The sequence below is a fragment of the Aedes aegypti genome, chromosome 1, assembly GCF_002204515.2.
Source record: "Aedes aegypti strain LVP_AGWG chromosome 1, AaegL5.0 Primary Assembly, whole genome shotgun sequence".
In the NCBI taxonomy this organism is placed as follows: domain Eukaryota; kingdom Metazoa; phylum Arthropoda; class Insecta; order Diptera; family Culicidae; genus Aedes; species Aedes aegypti.
In genome coordinates this window covers 198,688,329-198,708,466 of record NC_035107.1, presented here as the reverse complement: position 1 = coordinate 198,708,466, position 20,138 = coordinate 198,688,329, and the positions used below count along the sequence as shown (strand labels likewise).

The window sequence follows — 20,138 nt, the reverse complement described above, 5'->3', positions numbered from 1 at the left end:
GAAGTACAAATAAAAATGTTGGATACATTGCTCCTGTTGCTTCCCCCGGAGGGAGTGAGCGATAGAATCCGGATCAATCTTGTCCGGTTCTTTGCTTTTTTCGAGTAAAGAAAAAAGTATCGGGTTTCTATCCTCATGCTCATGCATTCATTATAATTTATATTTATATCGTTAACCGAAACGAATTCTGCAAACAAACAACCCTTTCCCATGTACAAACTCCCACTGTTTTCTCGTGGAAGTGCAAAAGACTGAACGGCTTCCTTAGAGCAAGTGACACGTCATCATTTCCTTTCCATCCTCAAATTGACCTGCATTCGGACGCTGCAGGCGTTGTTATTGTTTGTTATAAAGTGGTGTCAGGCCGTTTGGCCGAATTACGAATAAAAAATAATCAAATTGCTACGCTGATGCATAGGATTCATAATTGTGGCCCAATAACTGATGAGGTAAATAATTTGCTAATAATAATATTTTTATGATATTACATGACGTCATGTTTGTCGCTGTATAAAAGCTACAAGAGAATGATCAATTGATCTGTCAAGGACGAAATTGTGAACTCCACACATTGCGTCAAGACTCTAAGCTGATTATTCGTTCATTTCCGGATTACCAACGGTATGCTACGGTTTAAAGTGTTTTTTGTTCATTCAATCCGAAATGTTTCCTTCTTTTAAACATAGGCTATTATTTCGAGTTATCCTGGTTATTATCATTGGAAATTTTAACTTCTTTAAATCATCGACAGTTTTTTACAGTTATACTAATATAACAATTATTTGCAATACAATTGCTTAGATGTTCATGACAGATTTTAATCATAGGCTGTTCTTTCAAGAGAAAACTATTTTTCATATTTATTGAAAGTGAAAACTTCGAGGGATCGAAGTAAACCGATCGATAATTAAACTGTTTTAGTTACTGTCAAATGCAATGCGAAAACCGCTAGCAGAGAAGTGAATAATTTCTTACATTTAGGATGTTCTTCTTTCAGCACTGAATGTTTCTTGAACTAACACTAAAGAGCTCACAACAGAGAAACAGTGAGCCTATTTAACGTAAGTGTTCACCGAGTTGTTCGATTTTCTCATATACACAAGCAACGATACATCTTCACGGAGAAAATGAAGTACCGTAAAACGGAGTAACTTTGATCATGCGGGTAACTTTGATAGTGTGAGACTCTCAACATACTTAACGAAATAACAAAATTCCTGTTAATCTGTTAAGCAAAACGAATGCAAAAGTAAAGAGTATTAGTATGACACTTCATGTTAAAGCTATTTCCGTTGGAATCAAGTACATTTGAGGATTTATATGCAAATATGGAAAATTTATAAGATTTAAGCAATTTTGAAATGCTCTCAAACAATCTGTTCTACGATCACTATTAGTTGAAGTCATAGTGAATTCGTCACTTATACTTAATAGCCTAATTATAGTAGAACTCGAATTCGGTCTCAAAACTCTTAGCGAAAACTATTTTTACAAACTGGGACCATTTTTGTAATCTAAGACAGAAATTTCCATATAGCGTTAAACGCCTAAAGGTATGCAACGCCCTACAAATGTTCCGTAATTCATTCAATTTTGAACGATTGATGCTCCATCATCAAAGTTACCCCAAAACAGAAAACCGACTTTCAATTATATGAACAATTATATATCCATTAAGAATAAATCTTTTGGAAATATATCAATCGATAGTTAGGATACCAGTAGCGGAATTTGGGGCAAGTGTGCCATAGAGGCAAGTGTGCCACCCCTGATTTTTGTAAAAACTACAAACTATATTTTTTATTTGAGCCTCAATATGTTCGCTTATAGTCCATAATACAATTGTCAAAATATGTCGCAAATTGCTCTATTTTTCACGTATTTACATCGACTTTTGTGAAAACCATAAAATTTCAGTGATTTTTTATAAGATTTCATTGTTTCTAAATAGCATGGTGAGAGGTAAATTAATAACGAATTTTTCAAACGTACTGTACATTGTGAAGCTATACAAATGTGTAAGTAATTGTGGCATTTGAACGAAAAAAATATTTACTTTTACATACAAAATCCGTTTTGGTTGAAATCTATACTTTTTGGGGCAAGTGTGCCACCTATTTGGTAAACAAAAATGGTTGGGGTGAAATTCATAAAAATGTAAACATCATCAACAAAATCATGATAATGAACCAAAATGAGGCACCAGTAGTGGTTTTTGAAGTGTAGAAGAGGATTAGCAAACATTTTTGCTCCCACAATGATTTTTTTCTCCAAATATTCGATAATAACATAGTTTTAGGCGTTTTAAGAACTATTTTACTTATTTTCATCAATATTTTACCTTTATTTAGTGCTGATCTAGTGTAATATTATACAGATCCTCCATAATGAAAGAGTAATTCATATATCGCATTGAATGGAGACAAAAATAACGATTATAGTTATTCGAATTGACTAGTAGAGAGTTCCGCATGTGATGAACCTTGTTATAAAGCATCCCCTCATGACGGTAAACTTAAAAGTATTTTTAAAATTGTCAATTAGGCTCTGCTTTGTTAGCAATATTAACAGGAAATAATGAAAATTTCATTACATGTAGAATTACATGAATGTTCATTCGGTGGCCGTCTTGCCCCATAAGGGTGGCACACTTGCCCCATAGTGTTGAAAATCGGGGTATTTTGGATGATATTTGAGGAGCTCCAAAACTAATACTTTTTGAAATTATTTTCTTTTTAAATGGCACAGTGCTTTATGAAAAGATGTGAAACTAACATCGTGAGGCTGAATTGGCGGGTTTTTTAAGCTTTAGACAAAGTTAGAGAACAATTTGCTTAAGGTGGCACACTTGCCCCAAATGGTTTATGGACAAAAGGTCGAAAGACAAAACGTCGAAAGGACAAAAGGTCGAAAGACAAAAAGTCGAAAGGACAAAAGGTCGAAAATGATTTGCTTGGTGGGAAATTTTTCCTTCTTTGAAAAAAGATTTTCGACCTTTTGTCCCTAATTTTTGTTCTTCGACCTTTTGTCTTTTCGACCTTTTGTCTTTCGACCTTCTGTCCTTTCGGCCTTTTGTCTTTCGACCTTTTGTCATAGATTCGCCCCAAATCCCGCTACTTGTTTTAAAAATATGAATAAAAATTCTTTGAAACAGCGTGCATAAATATTTCAATTTTCTTCTAAAAAAAATATCAAAGTTACCCCGTTTTACGGTACTCAAAAGTGAGGTATTTCCACTCAATTCCGGGGGTGCGTGCGTTAACTTAATTTTGAGTTGATGGGGTAGAAGTTGGATTCATTTAAAGCCATGCGAAAAAATACCGTCTGGCTGAGTTCTTTTCACTCAACCGGCAGAGCAAATAACTCAACTTCCAGTACTATGCCGCTTACTCAAATTTGAGGTAACGCATTATGTTCGGTTTTTGGGTTGTTTTGCTCTTCGCTCTCTGACAACAATAGAAGAAGAGAATGGTATAGGAAGGGAAAAATAATTCAAAAGTAAGTAAAAAATACTCAAAAATGGGTTTTTCGTTTTCTCCGTGTTGGAGGAAAAAAATATGTCTTCAATAAGACTTTTTATGAGCATGAGCCGTATGAGAAGCCATTATTATCAATAAAACATGAAAAATATTCAAATATGAAAGAACAGCCTATGATCAAAAGAAGGAAAATTTTTCAATGAAACCCTAGCACATCGTTGCTAACCTAGCTAAGAGTCTTGATGCGAGTTCACAACTTCGTCCTGAATGAACGAATCGTTTTGATTATTCTCTCCGAGCACTAGTTATAGCGAGAAACGTAACGTTCAGCCACATCATAAAAATCAACAATTTAATTGGCTGAACAGTTATTGGGCCACACTTATCAATCCTACTCTTCAGCGTTGAAGCAATTTGATTTTTTATTTTTGTTCGTTATTCGGCCAAATGGCCGGACACATGTTGTAATAATGATATTATCAATATACAATCATCAATACATTGAAAATGTCTGTTGGTTCCCTGTCTAAGTATAATTCTTGCAAGAACGGTAGACTGATCATAACGTATTATAAAAAAACAGAACAAATGAAATCCAAAAATGAGACATTTTTGTGATGTCCAGAAACAGCTGTCAAGTCTGTTCGAGATCCCACATTTAAAGTTTGTTAGAAATCAAAACTTCTTCTAATTTCCTGAAAATTTCTTCACTTCTCGACTATTGAATAACTAAATGACTAGATTTTAAACTAAATGACAGATTTTAAGTTCTGTTGAAGTATATATTATAAAACAGATAAACTTTAATTTTCTGTATTGCGTCCGTTTGTTTGGCAAGTCTTTGAACCCTTATTTCTTGTAGATTCATCTATTTTTTATGCGAGATAGGAAAACTTTGAGACATTAAGTGGTAGATACATCTAGGGGACCTTAAGATAAATCGGTTCGGTAATCAGTACAAATTTTGAAGATTATTACAGTGTAGGGGCAAGCTCACCTCTTGTTCTAAACAGTGATGCATTTTAAACTGAACGCGAGCCAAAAATGAACTGAACGCGTTCTAATTTTGCACGTGAACGCAGTAAACATTGAACTCTCGTGCAAATTTCTGCCGCTGCTCACGTACGGCCCGTTCACTTTAAAATGCACACTGAAGCACAAAACTTAAAAAGTACTACTTTGAACTGCACTGAGTGGTATCCCGTACAATGTATGGAACCTTTCATGTTCCTTAACATCTCTAGTAAATATTTCTGCTGTTAAATTTGTTTTAATCTGCCATGAAAACAATTTTCCTTTCGCGTTCACTTTTCTGCTCTTTTGCGTTCACATTTTTGAACTGCTCAATGTTCAAGCCTACTTGATCTTTCGTTCAAAAATTTGAACTGGAACGCGAACTGAACGCGTTCAAATGCAACACTGGTTCTAAATGATGTTATCGGTGAATTTCAAAAATATTATAAATACAGGTTGATTTGAGATTTTTGAGAATGTCTCTTCTTTCAGAACTTTTCAGAAACTTCTTTAAATGTCCAAGATGGTATATTTTGATTTTATTTGGTAGGAAAATTGATTTAATGCAATACTTATTAAACAAGAAAAATAAAACTTTATATGAGAAAATTGCGGCGTCCCTCTTGCCCCATAAGACATACTGTTGGTATATATGCAAAACTTAATGTAAAAAAAACTTTTTCGAACAAAAAATCTTCACAACTTTATCAAACAATTGTCAGTTATCGATACTGTGCGGAAAAACCAATTTAATTTTGGATTTAATGGGAGTCAAACATTATTTTCCAGTCTTGCATTCATATAATATTTCGCGATTTTCACGTTGGCGAGTTAAATACATTTTTTTTTTGTATTTTGTAGTGAACATTTTCTAGGGGCCCAGATAGCCGTAGCGGTAAACGCGCAGCTATTCAGCATGATCATGCTGAGGGTCGTGGGTTCGAATCCCGCTGGTCGACGATCTTTTCGTAAAGAAAATTTTCTCGATTCCCAGGGCATAGAGTATCTTCGTACCTGCCACACGATATACACATGCAAAAATGGTCAATCGGCAAAAAAAGCTCTCAGTTAATAACTGTGGAAGTGCTCATAAGAATTATACTAATCTGAGAAGCAGGCTTTGTCCCAGTTGGGACGTAACGCCAGAAAGAAGAAGAAGTGAACATTTTCTACTGTAATATTTACACAACCCTCGATTGAGTACTAAATTTATTCCTATCCTCGATTAAACATCAATCATTCGATTTGAACTACGTGAAATTAGAAGGGTCACTTTTGCCCCGGGTGTCCACATACCACTGTACACAAATAGGGATTTTTTTCAATCATGATAAGATCCCTTAAAATAAGTCCATCCGTCACGTAAAACAGGGATTTGGTTCTAATTTCTGGCGTTTGAAAAAAAAAATCATGCATTCTTCAACATTCATGATCGAGATCAACCCTGGTAACTCCTTCAGAGAGCTGGGGAGTAGGAAAACGTTATACAGTCAAACCTCCATGAGTCGATATTGAAGGGACCATCGACTCATGGAAATATCGAGTCATGGAACAGCTATTCTTTGGAAAGCTGTTTGAAGGGACCATCATAGTAACCATGATTTTATGTTTTTAGTATGGTTCCATGAGTCGATATCGAGTAATGGAACATCGACTCATGGAGGGATGACTGTATATCTTTGCGCAAATACAGTAGTCACACTATTATGGATCACCCACTATTATGGGTCATTTCCATTTGAATTGCGTGTGGAACAGAGTGACTAATTATCGTGACTACACTGATAAAAATCTACACGTTTGATCTGTGTGTTTAAAATTCTTGTTAGATCCATGAACGTCCATATCAATTTGTTGTGATTTTCTTTGCAAACTTCGTGTGTGTTATATATTCAATTCTTTAGTTTTGCTTTATCGACAACATGGATTCCTTTATTTTTCCACAAAAGTTCCAGAAGGTTTCCCGTTCATATTTGTGTGCGTTTGATACATGCCACATGCCTAAGAAAGACCATCATCTCAGACCGTACGCTTCCGATCAAACGTACTGTAGTTGAAAATACTATATTACAGGGTTAAATTAAATACTCAACGCCACTTGATTTGTGCAGACTAAATTTGCATTTATTTCAAATAATGTGTGCATTCAATTTTACCATGGTACGATTTCGACAATAAAAATTACTATATCATGGTTAAAAACTTGCAGCAAGCCAGAATCGAACCGAAGATCTTGCGATAGTCAAGCGCGAACGCTTACCGCTCGGCTATCGATGCGGTTGGATCGAGAAGGACCAAAACGCAAATAAAAAGCCTTCTTGATAGCTCAATCATTATTGGAATAGTAAATTCAAAAACTTGTTCATGGTTCTCATTACTTCAACGCTTGTTCTAGTATACACTGGCATAGGTCAGATACGAGAAAGTATCGCCAGTATGTGGTCTTTAGGGTCATGGAGCTCTTGGAAGATACCGTTGTCAACAAATGGAGGAAAGTTCCAACGGGTATGAACGGGTTGCCGATGAAGCCACAAAATGGAGCCGAGGTAAAGAAAGTAGGTGGTTTAAGGCGCCGGAATTCCTCTACAGAGAAGAACAAGACTGGCCCAATAAAACCATTGGGATAGATTCAGAAGAAGAACTGAAAGTCATCCACGTGCGTCGGTGTCAAACAGAGGAGTGATAGACTTCAAGCGTTTCTCTTTGTGGGAACGGTTGATCGGCGCGATAACGTTCGCTCGTCGCTTTGGAGACCCCAATTGGAAGAAGCAAAACCTTGTCGAGGTGGGAACGATGCCGAGTAGTGAAGAGCCCAAACAAGCTGCAAATCTAGTGTTCAAGCTGATCCAAAAAGAAGCGTACTCCAGAAAAATCAACAGTCATCTAAACTCGATAAGAAGGTGACTTGGTAATAGTTGTGGAGGAAGGTGTAAGAAGTAGTTGGATTAGAGGAAGGGTGGTTCGAGTATACACTGGAAGCGATGGACGAGTACGCAGTGCGTATGCAGACTTTGATGGGTATCATGCGACGTCCTGTGACGAAGGTATTGAATGTTGTCAAGGAAGAGAGTACCGCTTAAGAACTCCTGAAGCAATACAGGCCGGATGTTTTGGATCGAAGACAAAGGAATAGCAAGAAGCAAACTACAATCTTCCACATATATTATTAGCCAAATTTGTTCCAAAAATAACTAAATTTGTTTTTGAAATATTAAAATCTCGTAAGTACCTACCTAAATTAAAAATAAATTAGCCTATGAACTTAACATGTCAGGGACAGAAACCAACAGAAACCAACAGAAACTATAGTATCGGTATCACAGATCGGCGGGTACCGTTTTGACTCATATTCCGAACACTTAAGGACAACGGTGACTTCAAATGCATCTGATTGGCATAAATTGGCTGATATTTGTGTAAATTTTAATTTCTTCGTAAAGTCTAACTGTTAACCAATAATAATGTTGATTTAATTATTTTTTGTATTGTTTTAACATAAAAGTATGGAACAACATTTTGACTCAAATGCCGAACACTGTGTTTATTTTGTCTCATATTCCGAACACCTTGATTCAAATTTCGAACAGCACGATTAAATCGTAATCAAATAAATAATTTTGCAAATAAATTTATCTGAGCTTGTTTTACTGGTCTCAAACTAGAGAATCACCACTACTCCCGTGGTAAAAATTATATTGGAGACGCAAAAATTGAATTGCAATTGACTGCAATTTTCTTGTTATTTGGTGACATATTTCAGCGAAACATTTCAACCAAATCGCCATACAAAAACCGAGTGTTCGGAATATGAGTCTGTTCGGAATTTGAGACAAAACGGTACTTAAATGTAGGACTGATAGTGTAAGTAAAACTTAACCAAACCAATTGAAATGGTAATAAACATATTTTTTGTTGCTAAAAGCTAACTCAAGCAGAAGAAAACGAGTTTGCTCGTAGAGATCCGACAAGCATCCGACCCGTGATAACAACAAGTGATCTTTGTTTGGTCAATTTCCTGTGGTTCTATGTTCTATACCTTGCGCTTGGTAGAGGAACCTGTTAAGGGCACTTGTGGACCAAACACATGAAATAACCTTAATCATCAGAATCGGGAAAACTAGAAAATGTCGTGTCCCTCTTGGATGTCGATAGCCTCGTTAGGCAATCTACTCCCGTGAATCTGGCTCGCTGGAAGGTGTTGCTTCTACTGGATATATTGCAGAGCTAGCTAATGCTTCCGGGAATGTTATATCAGTAACAATTGATGGAGCAAAATCACTATCAGTGAATGTGAATCTGTTCTGGACAGTTCCAGTCTTGCAGACTCCGTTAATTGCTACTTCTGCCCTTGCCGAACGGTGGTACGCAGTGGTTAATAGGGAGCTCATCTCATTCAATGTCACAAATTCTCCTGGTCTGTCTTTGAGGTAGCTTTCAATGGGTTGAGAATAATACGTTTTAAACGGTCCCATAAAGCTCACGTCCAGGGGCTGTAACTTGTGGTTACAGTGGGGCGACAATCTGTTCAATTTATAAAACACGCTTCTGTTATAAAGAAAAGTGATCTAAGTTCTATTATCTGTGCAAAAAATTAAAAAAAATATTCAATGTATTCCTTCTGTTTTTTTCTTCCAGACACTACAAGGTGCTATACACCTTCTTCACCATTCTTGGCCCCACCGCCGTCCCGATCCTGTTATGGGGTGAGAATCCCTTGTACGCGCTATTTGTTGCCTACTTCTTCCGCACGGTTCTAAGTTTGAACGGTACATGGTCAGTCAACAGTGCCGCCCACATGTTTGGAACCCGTCCCTACGATAAGTATGTTTGCTATACATTTCTTAAGAATCGAAAAGAGGTCTATTCTAATTGTAACATTTTTTGTAGAACCATCTGGCCTGTCGAGAACATGTTTGTGTCGTTTGTGGCAATGGGCGAGGGCTGGCACAACTATCATCATGCTTTCCCATGGGACTACCGAGCATCCGAATACGGAACCCCGCTGAATTTGACCGGAACGCTGATCGACATTCTTGCTAAATGGGGAGCTATTTGGGATCGTAAGACCGCCACGAACAACATGGTGAGATAATTTCAATTGAGCTAATGAGTTTGATCCAAGAAAATTCTCTGGAATTCGCTGAGAACCAAGTGAACGTGCTATTTTTCTTGTCTTTTAGGTAAAAAATCGTGTTCTTCGCACTGGCGATAAGTCCCATCACACCTACGGCACGGACGAAGGTCGCAATGCGTTTACCACCTTGTTTGGAATCTGGCGTCACCCGACGAATCCGACCTTCAACTCGATCTACACGCCGAAGCCGAAAATTATCCAAAGTGATGGCTATGCTCTGATTGAAGACGAGTTGAAAAAATCGGAAATGGATGACGAGATTCTACAGCGGGAGGCTGACGAACTTCTCCGCTGCCAACGGGAAGAGGAAGACCAGAAGACTGAAGCCAACAAAATCTACAACAAGCTGTCCCAGTACATCAAGGACCAGCAACGGCAGCAAGAACCGCCGATCATGGAGGAGGAAGATCTCCTCCAGAGCAATAACAACTTGGACAAAGCCGGCAAGAGTAGGCTCAATGTGAACGGGAACGCGAATGTGATACAACGAAAAACCGGTTCCATGCATTAGCGTAGACAACAGAGTGGGGACTGAGTGTGGCTTGTATTATTGGGATGGGACCTTGCAGATCAGTAGAACAGTAGAACATCATCACCCTACGAGCTTCACCCTCCTATGGAATCCTTCTCATTTAAACACTAACAGATCTACATTAGCCACTAATGTTATTTCTTGTAGGTTGTAATGTTAATCCGAGTACTAACCTATTCTTCTACTATCGGGACGAGTAGCACTGTAGATAATAATACTCCTGTTGTTTCCCAGAATAGCCGACCGAACACCAGCGACCAAGTGTGATTGGTGCGTACGAGTTTAATTTGTTCATCGTGAATAAGTAGCGGAAATCAAATCATTTTTAACAACGATTTGTGATTCTTTCTTTTAAACTTTAGTCTTAACCTTACCTGAACACGAAACTGTATTGGTTTTCTTTTAATTTTATAGTATTAGGCTAAACACATTTAATACGTGTTTACAGAATTGAAGATTTTTTTTTGCTCAACAAGTAAGAACGTAGGAATCGAATCAGTCATTTAAACTGGTTATAATGTAGTGTAGAAAATAATGAAGAAACAAATAAATTTGATTTCTTGTAAATACATTTACTTGCCTTTTAATTAATATTGAGAAACCTATTAAATATTTTACAGTAGAAACAAATTGAAGGGAGAGTGTTCCAAACGTACCTTTTTTCTCTACCTATCTATATTTTTTTTTCGTAACTATTTGCTTTAGCGCAAGTGGAATATTACCTGTGAGAAAAATAGTGGTCAGTACCGTAAAACCACCGTTTTTATGAATTTCGTAGTTAGCATGAATTTATGATTCTTCATAAATTCATCCTAAAAAATATTAGGAAGTCCTGCAGGAATTCGTAAAAGAATTCTTTTAGGTTGCTCGAGAAATTTTCCTGGAATTTCTTCAAGCCTTGACACCATTTTCAAAAGTTTTTCCCAGGATTCTTTACACTTTTCTCTTCCTCTTTCTGACGTAACGTCGGGCAGGGCCGTGGGACAGGGCCTGCTTCTAAGCTTGGTGTTCTTATGAGCACTTCCAAAGTTATTAACTGAGAGCTTTCTTTGCCAACTGATCATTTTTGCATGTGTATATCGTGTTGCAGGCAGGAAAATACTCTATGCCCAGGGAAGTCGAGAATATTTCCTTTACAAAAAGATTCTTTTTTTACAGGGGGGAAATTTTCAAACAGATTCCCTGAGAAGGTAACTTAGGGAATGCGGGGATAACGCACCAATGACGGCCCGCTAAAACCAGCCCATGCACTGTACATAAGCAATTCTTGTGTACAGTGCATCGACATGACCCTTGGCCTCAGACCCTTATCTCCCCGGAACCACCTTGTGGTATTTCTTCGGGGAGGGGCCAGTGGATATAGCATAACACAAGTAGCAGAAATAGCCTAGGCAAACTGCTTCTCCTAGTCAGGCATTGAAAAAGTTCAGATCATGAGCAAAAATCAACTGATTTTATGCTAACTTGATGCTCATTATAGAGGTAGGCCGTGAGCAACACAACTCGGTGATCTTTGACGTTCATCTACACAACGGAACGTGATCGTTGTCGCTCATCGAAAAAAAAATCAACTGAGTTTATTGAAAACGGCTACTTTTCGGTTAACTTAAAAGCATTAAAAGGTATTTGTATTGTAGAGTAAAATAACACAGCACCTCACACCTTAGACTAATTACTTATCTTCCAGCTCCAGCAAATGGAAATAATTCGGTAACGTGGAACGTCCCCAAAAACGGATAAGGATAATATAAGAAAAAGAGTGAACCCAAGTAACACTGCTTGCCATATAATTGTTTAAAATGCACGTGTTACACATGTTCGGTTGTACTTTTCTTGTATAATTGACTTAATATCGCACGCTTGTATAGCTCAAAAAGCGCAAAAAATGGCGGCTTATATAACATCTCTCATAAGTCTAGTGATGAAATCAGAGCATTAATAATACCATGGAATGGATGATTTATAAAAGAATTCTCAACATAATAGAAGTAACGACTAAATCTAAAACAGCTGTAAGTTATAATAAGGTATTCTGTAAGCAACACTAACAAAATATATGCATATGACAACTACTTGCATTTGTTTTAATCAAGCTGATTTCAAGCAATATAACTTGCATAACACATTTATGTTAGGTTGAAATTGAACATCCCTGGAATTAGGCTCTACTTTGCGTGCTTTGCGCAGTATTTGAATTGTATGGATTAGTTGTAAGATACAGGTACGGCAGAGCGGTTCTGCTGCCGTTGAATAAAGATTGAAATAGATCCTCGCGTATGCACAATGCAAAGTCCGAAACTGTCGTGGTGGCTTGTTTGGGTTTAGTTCCCGTTCAACAAATTGGGGGTTCGTCCGGGAACCCAAAGTCACGGAATTTGGAGAAGCAGCTTGTGATATTCGTAGGAAGCAGTAAGAGAGCGTTGGAAATATGGATGCAAATAGTGACTGGTGGCTAGGTACAGTACCCAGTGCCAATATCCAGTGGGAATTGATGGCTTCATATTGCCATACTGATATGACGAATGAACTGATTGACCATTTGATTGAAGTTAGCTCCCAAATATCGTATATGGTGTATCAGATAACCGAAATGAGCAAAATAATCTGGGATTTGCGGTGCAAAAATGTAGAGCTGAAGATTAAATTGAATGAGCCAAGCTTACCATCTAACAGTGAACAGATTGCTCGAATAGACAATAGAATTAGTGAGAACAATTGTCCGGTGCAATATATCAACAGTGAGAGCAGTAATGTTGAACTTTGTGATGGAACCCAGCAATCTAAAATAATTGACCTAAAAGCTGTTTCGTTAAAAATTAAAAAATATGAACTGAAAAATAATTATAAAAGTTGTTCGCTAGTTTTAATGCTTGATTTTAAGAGTAATAATGATTATGCTGAAATAAGATTTCGAAAACGTTTGTGGATCAATTCAGAGTGGATGAAACCGATATTTTATCAGCGCAGAAAAATGCATATAAAGCCGATGATTTACGGTTAAGGTACCGCGGGGCAAGTGAGAATACGGGGTAAGTGGGACGTTCCGTCATAGCTCACTTAGGAAAAGTTTTTCATGGGGGTATTCGTCTAGAAAGTTGAAGATACAATGACAAGGTATGTATTAAGTACAAACATACTCTTATTTTTATTACCATTTCGTTCATGTAACAGTTGTCAATTCAGCGCCATTTTCAACTTGCTTGATAAATTGTGACACGTTTCACGTTTTGCATTGGCTCGCTAAAAATAAATGTGTTATAAATCGAATATCCATCAGTAAGCTACAATTTTAAGTATTATTACAAGCTGCTAACGATAAACCGGTATTTTGTTTTCATTTGATATGAAATGTTTGATGGTCCTACTTACCCTAAAATATGTTCGTACCTGGGGTAAGTGGGACCTATCAAAACAAGCACCATAATCAAAACTTTTCCTACAGGTTTCAAACATTTTCTCATAGAGTAGCATTAAAACATTCAAACAAATGATTTTTATCAAAAAAAGATCAATCTAAACTTACGTAATTGCATAAAAGGGGGAAGAAATGTGTAATTCTTCTATATATTTTTTTGTTTATTTTTAAATTTTTGAAATACGAATTCTTAATTGAACAAAGACTGGGATGAAATTTGAAATGCATCATAAGAACGATTACTTTTTTGTTTTAATTGAACTTTATTAGTTATTTCTACCAAATTTAGTAGTTACGGAAAACAATTCCATCCCAATAAGTGGTTTTCTGCCATGCATATAAATAATAACAGAACATATTACAATTTCGTAAATTATTGAAAGTTTATGTGCTACTTTTAATTAATAACTTATAAATGATATATTTTGAACGAGTTTTATTCCTTTTTACACTTTTATTGAGGATTTTTCAGTTAATATTAAGTGTGACGTGACATACTATTAAACACACGTTTTCTTCCTAAAGCGTTACGTATTTTATGATTGATCCCTTATGTACATCAAAAATGTACTCAAAATTATATATCTATGATTTATCAATCCTATTATTGTAATGGTTGACTTACTGATGTGGGTTGACGCATGAAACTGGATGTGTCCCACTTGCCCCGTTTGGCGAGGTAACTGCGTCTAATGGCTCATTCTAAAACTTTCTTCTAAAGTTTTCACAATTTCGAAATTATTCGACCAAATTCATGCACACACCAGCAAATGTGTTGCCAAAATGTGATGGTGTTGTTGGATTTGAGAAATATTGACATTTCAAAATTTTATTGAACAATTTGTTTGAACTATCGTTTTTTTATGTCCCACTTGCCCCGGGGTACCTTACTTAAGATTTGTCCTAAGAAAGTGTAAAAAGCAGAATTCGAAAAAGCGACAAAATCAAAATGAGAGTTGTGGTACGAAAAAAGATATCAATAAAAATGTATCACCATCCGAGCCGGATGGCGGTCAGGATGGCCGATTGTTAGGTTGAAATTGAACATCCCTGGAATTAGGCTCTACTTTGCGTGCTTTTCACAGTATTTGAATTGTATGGATTAGTTGTAAGATACAGGTACGGCAGAGCGGTTCTGCTGCCGTTGAATAAAGATTGAAATAGATCCTCGCGTATGCACAATGCAAAGTCCGAAACTGTCGTGGTGGCTTGTTTGGGTTTAGTTCCCGTTCAACATTTATATCACAGCAAGGTGTATCAGTTGCAATGTAGCTATTTGCTAGTGGTTGAACTTGCAGAAAGCATTTATATAACAAATTGTTTATCATCGAGCCCAATAACGTGAAAATCAGAGTAGATTATATATACATTTATGTTAAAAATTAAAAAAAAATCTGATCATACCCGACAACCTGAAAAGTTAGTTCTAAGTTATGATGTCGATGATTTTGATTTATTGATCAGATTTAAAAATATTATTTGGAAATGCATAAATAAAATTTATTCAGATCATTTATCTAAAGCTTGGGGCATTTCTTCCTAGCTACCATAGCATCATATTTTTAACCGGTACTCTAATGTGTATTTGTTTCTGACTCAATAAATCTTGCTTCCATTTAGATGTTAATATTACGTTCAATATATGTCTTGACGACAGCTTTAGCTTTAGGTTTATGTATCCCACGATAATTACGTATGTCAGATTTTTTGCCACTTTTAAAGATCGGCACTAAAAATGAAATTTTCCATGTTTCAGGGAAACTACCTGATTGCAGAGACATATTGTAGAGCCAAAATAGCAGAGATGCAAGCTCGATCGATAACATTTTCAAAAATACAGGTGGAATCCCGTCAGGTCCAACACCTTTGGAGACATCTAGACTTTTTTGTGCATCTACAATATCATGTACTTTGATTTGATTGACGCAAATGTCATTTGGGATTCCCGGAAGAAATGAGAAATATTCACGATCTCGATTATTTTCCGAATAAATAGTGTAAACGTCTTGAAAAAATGTTGCAAAAAGATTGCAAGTTTCTTCAGGGTTCACACCAATTTTATCATCAAGGTGCATTTCAGATGGAAAATTGTTAGATTTGGTTTTTGTTTTAACGTAATCAAAGAAATGTTTAGGACATGATTTCAATTCACGCTCAGTTCGTTCATTATACTCTTCAAATGCGGTATCAATGGCAAGATTTAATTGATCGCAAATATTTAAATAAGTAATTATATTTTCATCATTTTTACATTTTTTGTATATTTTATGTGCCTTTTGCTTACGATTCTTTAAATTTTTGATTTCTCTACTAAACCATATAGGATACTTTGAGTTATGATTCCTTCTTCTTTTTATTAAGGGTATATCGTCGTGCATTATTTCGTTTAAAATTTTGTAAAACATTTTAACGGCAGATTCAACATTTTCTTCGTTTCTTAACATATTTTGCCAACTTACTTGATTGATTTTCTGTCTTATATTGTCATAATTTGCTGAACGATAATCATGAACTTCTTCAAAGTCGCAATCTATTATTTAATCTGTTATTTCCATGCACGAATAAAGAAAACTCAATAGCTGTATGAAATAGTTCGTTTTTCCATAAGGGAGTCAATGATTCTACAACACAGAAATCTTCATCAGTATTCGTCATTAAGAGATCTAAATAACAGTTCTGCTGATTTTTAACTTGGTTAATATGATTTAGACCTAGACTTGCCGATGTATCACATATAAATTGCGAAGCCTCATTTTCTCCAAATATTGGCAGCAGGATGCTCTCGTTGTCGACGTCTGGGAAGAAATCAATATCACGTTGATTGAAATCTCCATATGGGGGAACTGGGGGTAAAATGAACACCCTAAGCAATTTTCATGTTTCCTTGCTTATGAAGCTGTCAAATTCTTTTTCCATAGCTCAGAATTGAAGAAGGATGTTTATGCAATGTAGCAAGTTGAAATATTGTGATGGAAATAGAATTTTATCATCATTATTATAATTTTGAAAATGTCTTTCAACAGAGCCAATGTTCCAAACATGTGGGTAAAATGAACATGCAACGGGGGTAATATGAACATATACTTGGGAGTAAAATGAACATACAATGGGGGTAATATGAACACATACTGGGGGTAAAATGAACATGCAGTGGGGGTAAAATGAACACCATTTAAATTTAATGGGTTGCGGCACGATTCTCGACATCTGGTACATGAACAATTCATATCTCAAAGACATTCCGGAATCGATGGAACGTTTATCTGCGACCATTTGGATAGCTATCGATGTCTGTCTTTGTATTTTCACCAAAAAACTCTCGGCATCTGAAATAAAATCCGGGAGTATTCACCCTGCAATGGTGTTCATATTACCCCCATCTCGTGTGGTTCATTTTACCCCCAAAGAATCAACTTAATCAAATCATTTGTTCTAAGAATTAGGATGATAAAAATTCTTTCAATTTCCGTCTACTTATCATAAATACCTTAAAGATATGATGTGCTACGCAGTTCAATAGATTTTTGATGATTTTAGTCATAAAAACCTTAAATTCCACGAGTTAAAATTTACATCATATGAGAAAACGGAGAAGCGTACTTTGTTTTTGTTTATTTTTCCAGCTTTTGACAGTTCTAGATCGCGTTAGAGTTGTCCAAATAGTTTCTTAGTCTGAGGATTAAGGATGGTGCTACGTTTTGCATAGATTTATAGCATAATTACCGTAAAACACAAACCTGTTCATTTTATCCCCCCCCCCCCTTTCATTTTACCCACAGTTCCCCTATATGCACTTTTGTTTCGGGAGGAAATCCGCCAATAACATGTTCAACAAAATTGTAAAATTTCTCATAAACTATTTTACGAGCGTTTTTCGGCGGAAAATACACAGACACAAACACATGCGTTTCGTCTGCTATGTGTACTTTTACCCATACATGCTCGAACTCTTTAAATTTAGTGGTTTCTATGATTTCTGCACTAAACACTGTAGAAACAACAATTAAGACTCCTCCTCCTGACTTCTTCTCAGACGTTTGATAGTCACGATCATTCCTAAAAACATTATAGTTATTTCCAAAAACTTCTTCACTATTCACAGTTTCATCCCAGCTAGTTTCTGTTGCCAAAATAATTGTGTAAGGACATGTTAAAATTCTACTATGGATTTCTTTCATCTTAGAAGCGCTTTTCATACGGGTAAAGTTTTGGCAATAAACCAAAACTTCTGTACCGAACTGTGAAGGAGTTTTAAAAGTAGTAGAACAATCTGATTTACTAAGATTAGTTACCTCTTCATCTTTCAATTCGGTACTTGTTAAATTTGAAGATATATATAGATCTAACACGTCATTGTTGTTTCCTTCATCTAGGGAGAGCGTCAGTTTCGTTGAAAATACGAGTACCTAGTACATCCACACGATTTGCATGATGCAGTTGATGTTGAAGGACAGCTCGGCTCCATCCAGTTTGTTGGTTGGTTAGTGGCGGGAACGTGACGTTGTTGACCATTGCAGACTGAATAGGGGTTTAGAGTTTCCCCCCTTTGGAATTGCATAGGTGGATAGTTCGTTGGCGGTCTCGAGTATCGATCCTTTGCTACAGCCAGAAGCTCCCTGTCAGGTGGAAGGAAATTGTTTCCTTTTTGACATCTGTTTATGAACACCTTTGGCTTTTGACTGTTGTCATGATCACACTTTCCGTTACTTCTGCCCCTGAAGTGACTGTCGTTATAGTTCATAAAGTTTGGTAAAACATTTAACGGCTTTTCTTTGTTGTTCATATTAGTATTTGTGGTGTTCTTAGAAGTGTTGAAGCTTTTCTTTGCTTTCTTCCGCTTTTGGGCCTTTTCTTTGGCTTATTGCTGTAGTGCACGGCGTTGCTGTACGTGCGCGTTGCATTTTTCGTCTATTCCAAAGGTAGATTGCTCGAAGATTTGCTATTGATTCGCACCACCAGTACACCGACGGCCTGGGCTTTTCTCGGCATGGAAGCATCACACGCTCTTGATATCACAGCAACTAGCTCTTCACCGTTTAGGTCCAGAGTGTTCCGTTCACGCCTCAGGGCTTCAGTGAATACTTCGCCGTCGAAGCGCGCTGTTTTCCAACCTCTGGCTTGGGTCAAGTTACATCGCGCTGCGAATCGATTCATGGTCGCTATGAGTATAATCGTCATCAACACGCCAGTTCTTGGTACCTAAAAGGTTAGGACTACGAAACGTCACGTCGATGCTGCACCATTTCTGCGGAAGGTACTCACTGTACCCACATTTGCCAGCTCTACATTTAATGTGGCCAGGGATTCCACCAATAGCCTTATTGGTTGGTGCAGCGGCTACCGCACTCCACTGTCCATGCATTAAAGTCGCCAGCTATCACTACTGGCTGCGGATTAGCTAGTTCGGCTCAATCGACCACCTTGGGGGGCGCGTAACAACTGCAATAGAACACGCCGTTGATTTTTGCTATCGCAAAACTGTAACCAATGTGTCTGTCTGTCCGAGGTTTTTGAGATTTTCGCAATTTAGTGTGATTCGTGTATTGTTATGTTTTAAAAACCAAGAAGGTGCTTGAATAGTTGTAAGCATCACCACCCTTCGCCCACTGAACAGCATGCAGCCACATCGAAGCAAGTTGGAGTGACCTTGGCCGTTGCCTTGGCGTAGAGCGTGGGACGTGGAATGCGCGTAGTAGACCCGACTATCTTGAGTGTTCCTACCGCCTCGAAATACGCTGCAGTGCTCTTCGTTACCCTCGAGGCTGCAAACGCGTGCAGGGCAGACAATCGTCAGATCCGTCACCGTGCGGTGACGATATAAAAAAAAAATACATCGTCATCCAGCACTGAGGAAACGGAACGCATGAGGTACATAAGAATTTCTTATGGAATAACGACATAAGAAGTATTTTGTTCTTCATTCGAGAATCTTATAACATTCTACAACAGACTTATGAAATAACACTCATTACATAGACAGATATAATTCCATAAGAAACTCTTTTTGGATATCAAACGCATTGATCATTGACATTCATAAGACAATCTAATGGAGTACGATTTTCTTAACAATTTTATACGAAAATCTTATGGATTACGTGGAGAGATGCTAATAACAAAATATTCACGATTGAGATTCATAAGCGCGTGTATGACAATGATTAGTAACACTTGTGAAAAACAGTCGACTTCCTATCAAAAAACACGTAAGAATTTCATACGAAATTCTTTTGGAATAAAGACATAAGAAGCATCTAATGAGACTCATAAGAAAAACTTGTGAACTTCCATCGATCATTGCGTTCATAATACAAATAGGTATAATATCATAAGATACTCTTATGAAGGATCATAGATATCAATTATGGAATTCTTTAGGACCATTATGTATTTAGAGAATCGCTCTTTGAATTTAGGAAAATAAAGATATTCATAAGATTTCTAATGATAACGACAAGAATTTCTTGTGAATATCGGAAGTTTTGTGTTTCATAAGAATCTTATGAAAGAGAGAAAACCAGTCAAGAAATCAATTCACAAGCGTTCTCTTATGAAATTCGTACG

General features: G+C 36.9%; 1 protein-coding gene across 1 annotated transcript in view; it reads left to right on the top strand.

The window, feature by feature from the left end:
- LOC5569266 (delta(9)-fatty-acid desaturase fat-7) overlaps positions 1 to 10,728 on the top strand; it is a 74,191-nt gene extending 63,463 nt beyond the window's left edge. Inside the window, exons 5-7 of the mRNA XM_001658361.2 lie at positions 9,129 to 9,314; positions 9,381 to 9,576; positions 9,674 to 10,728. Coding sequence (XP_001658411.2) covers positions 9,129 to 9,314; positions 9,381 to 9,576; positions 9,674 to 10,138 — 847 coding nt within the window. The 3' untranslated portion in view covers positions 10,139 to 10,728. The remainder of the gene's footprint in view (positions 1 to 9,128; positions 9,315 to 9,380; positions 9,577 to 9,673) is intronic.
- The last annotated feature ends 9,410 nt before the right edge of the window (positions 10,729 to 20,138 follow it).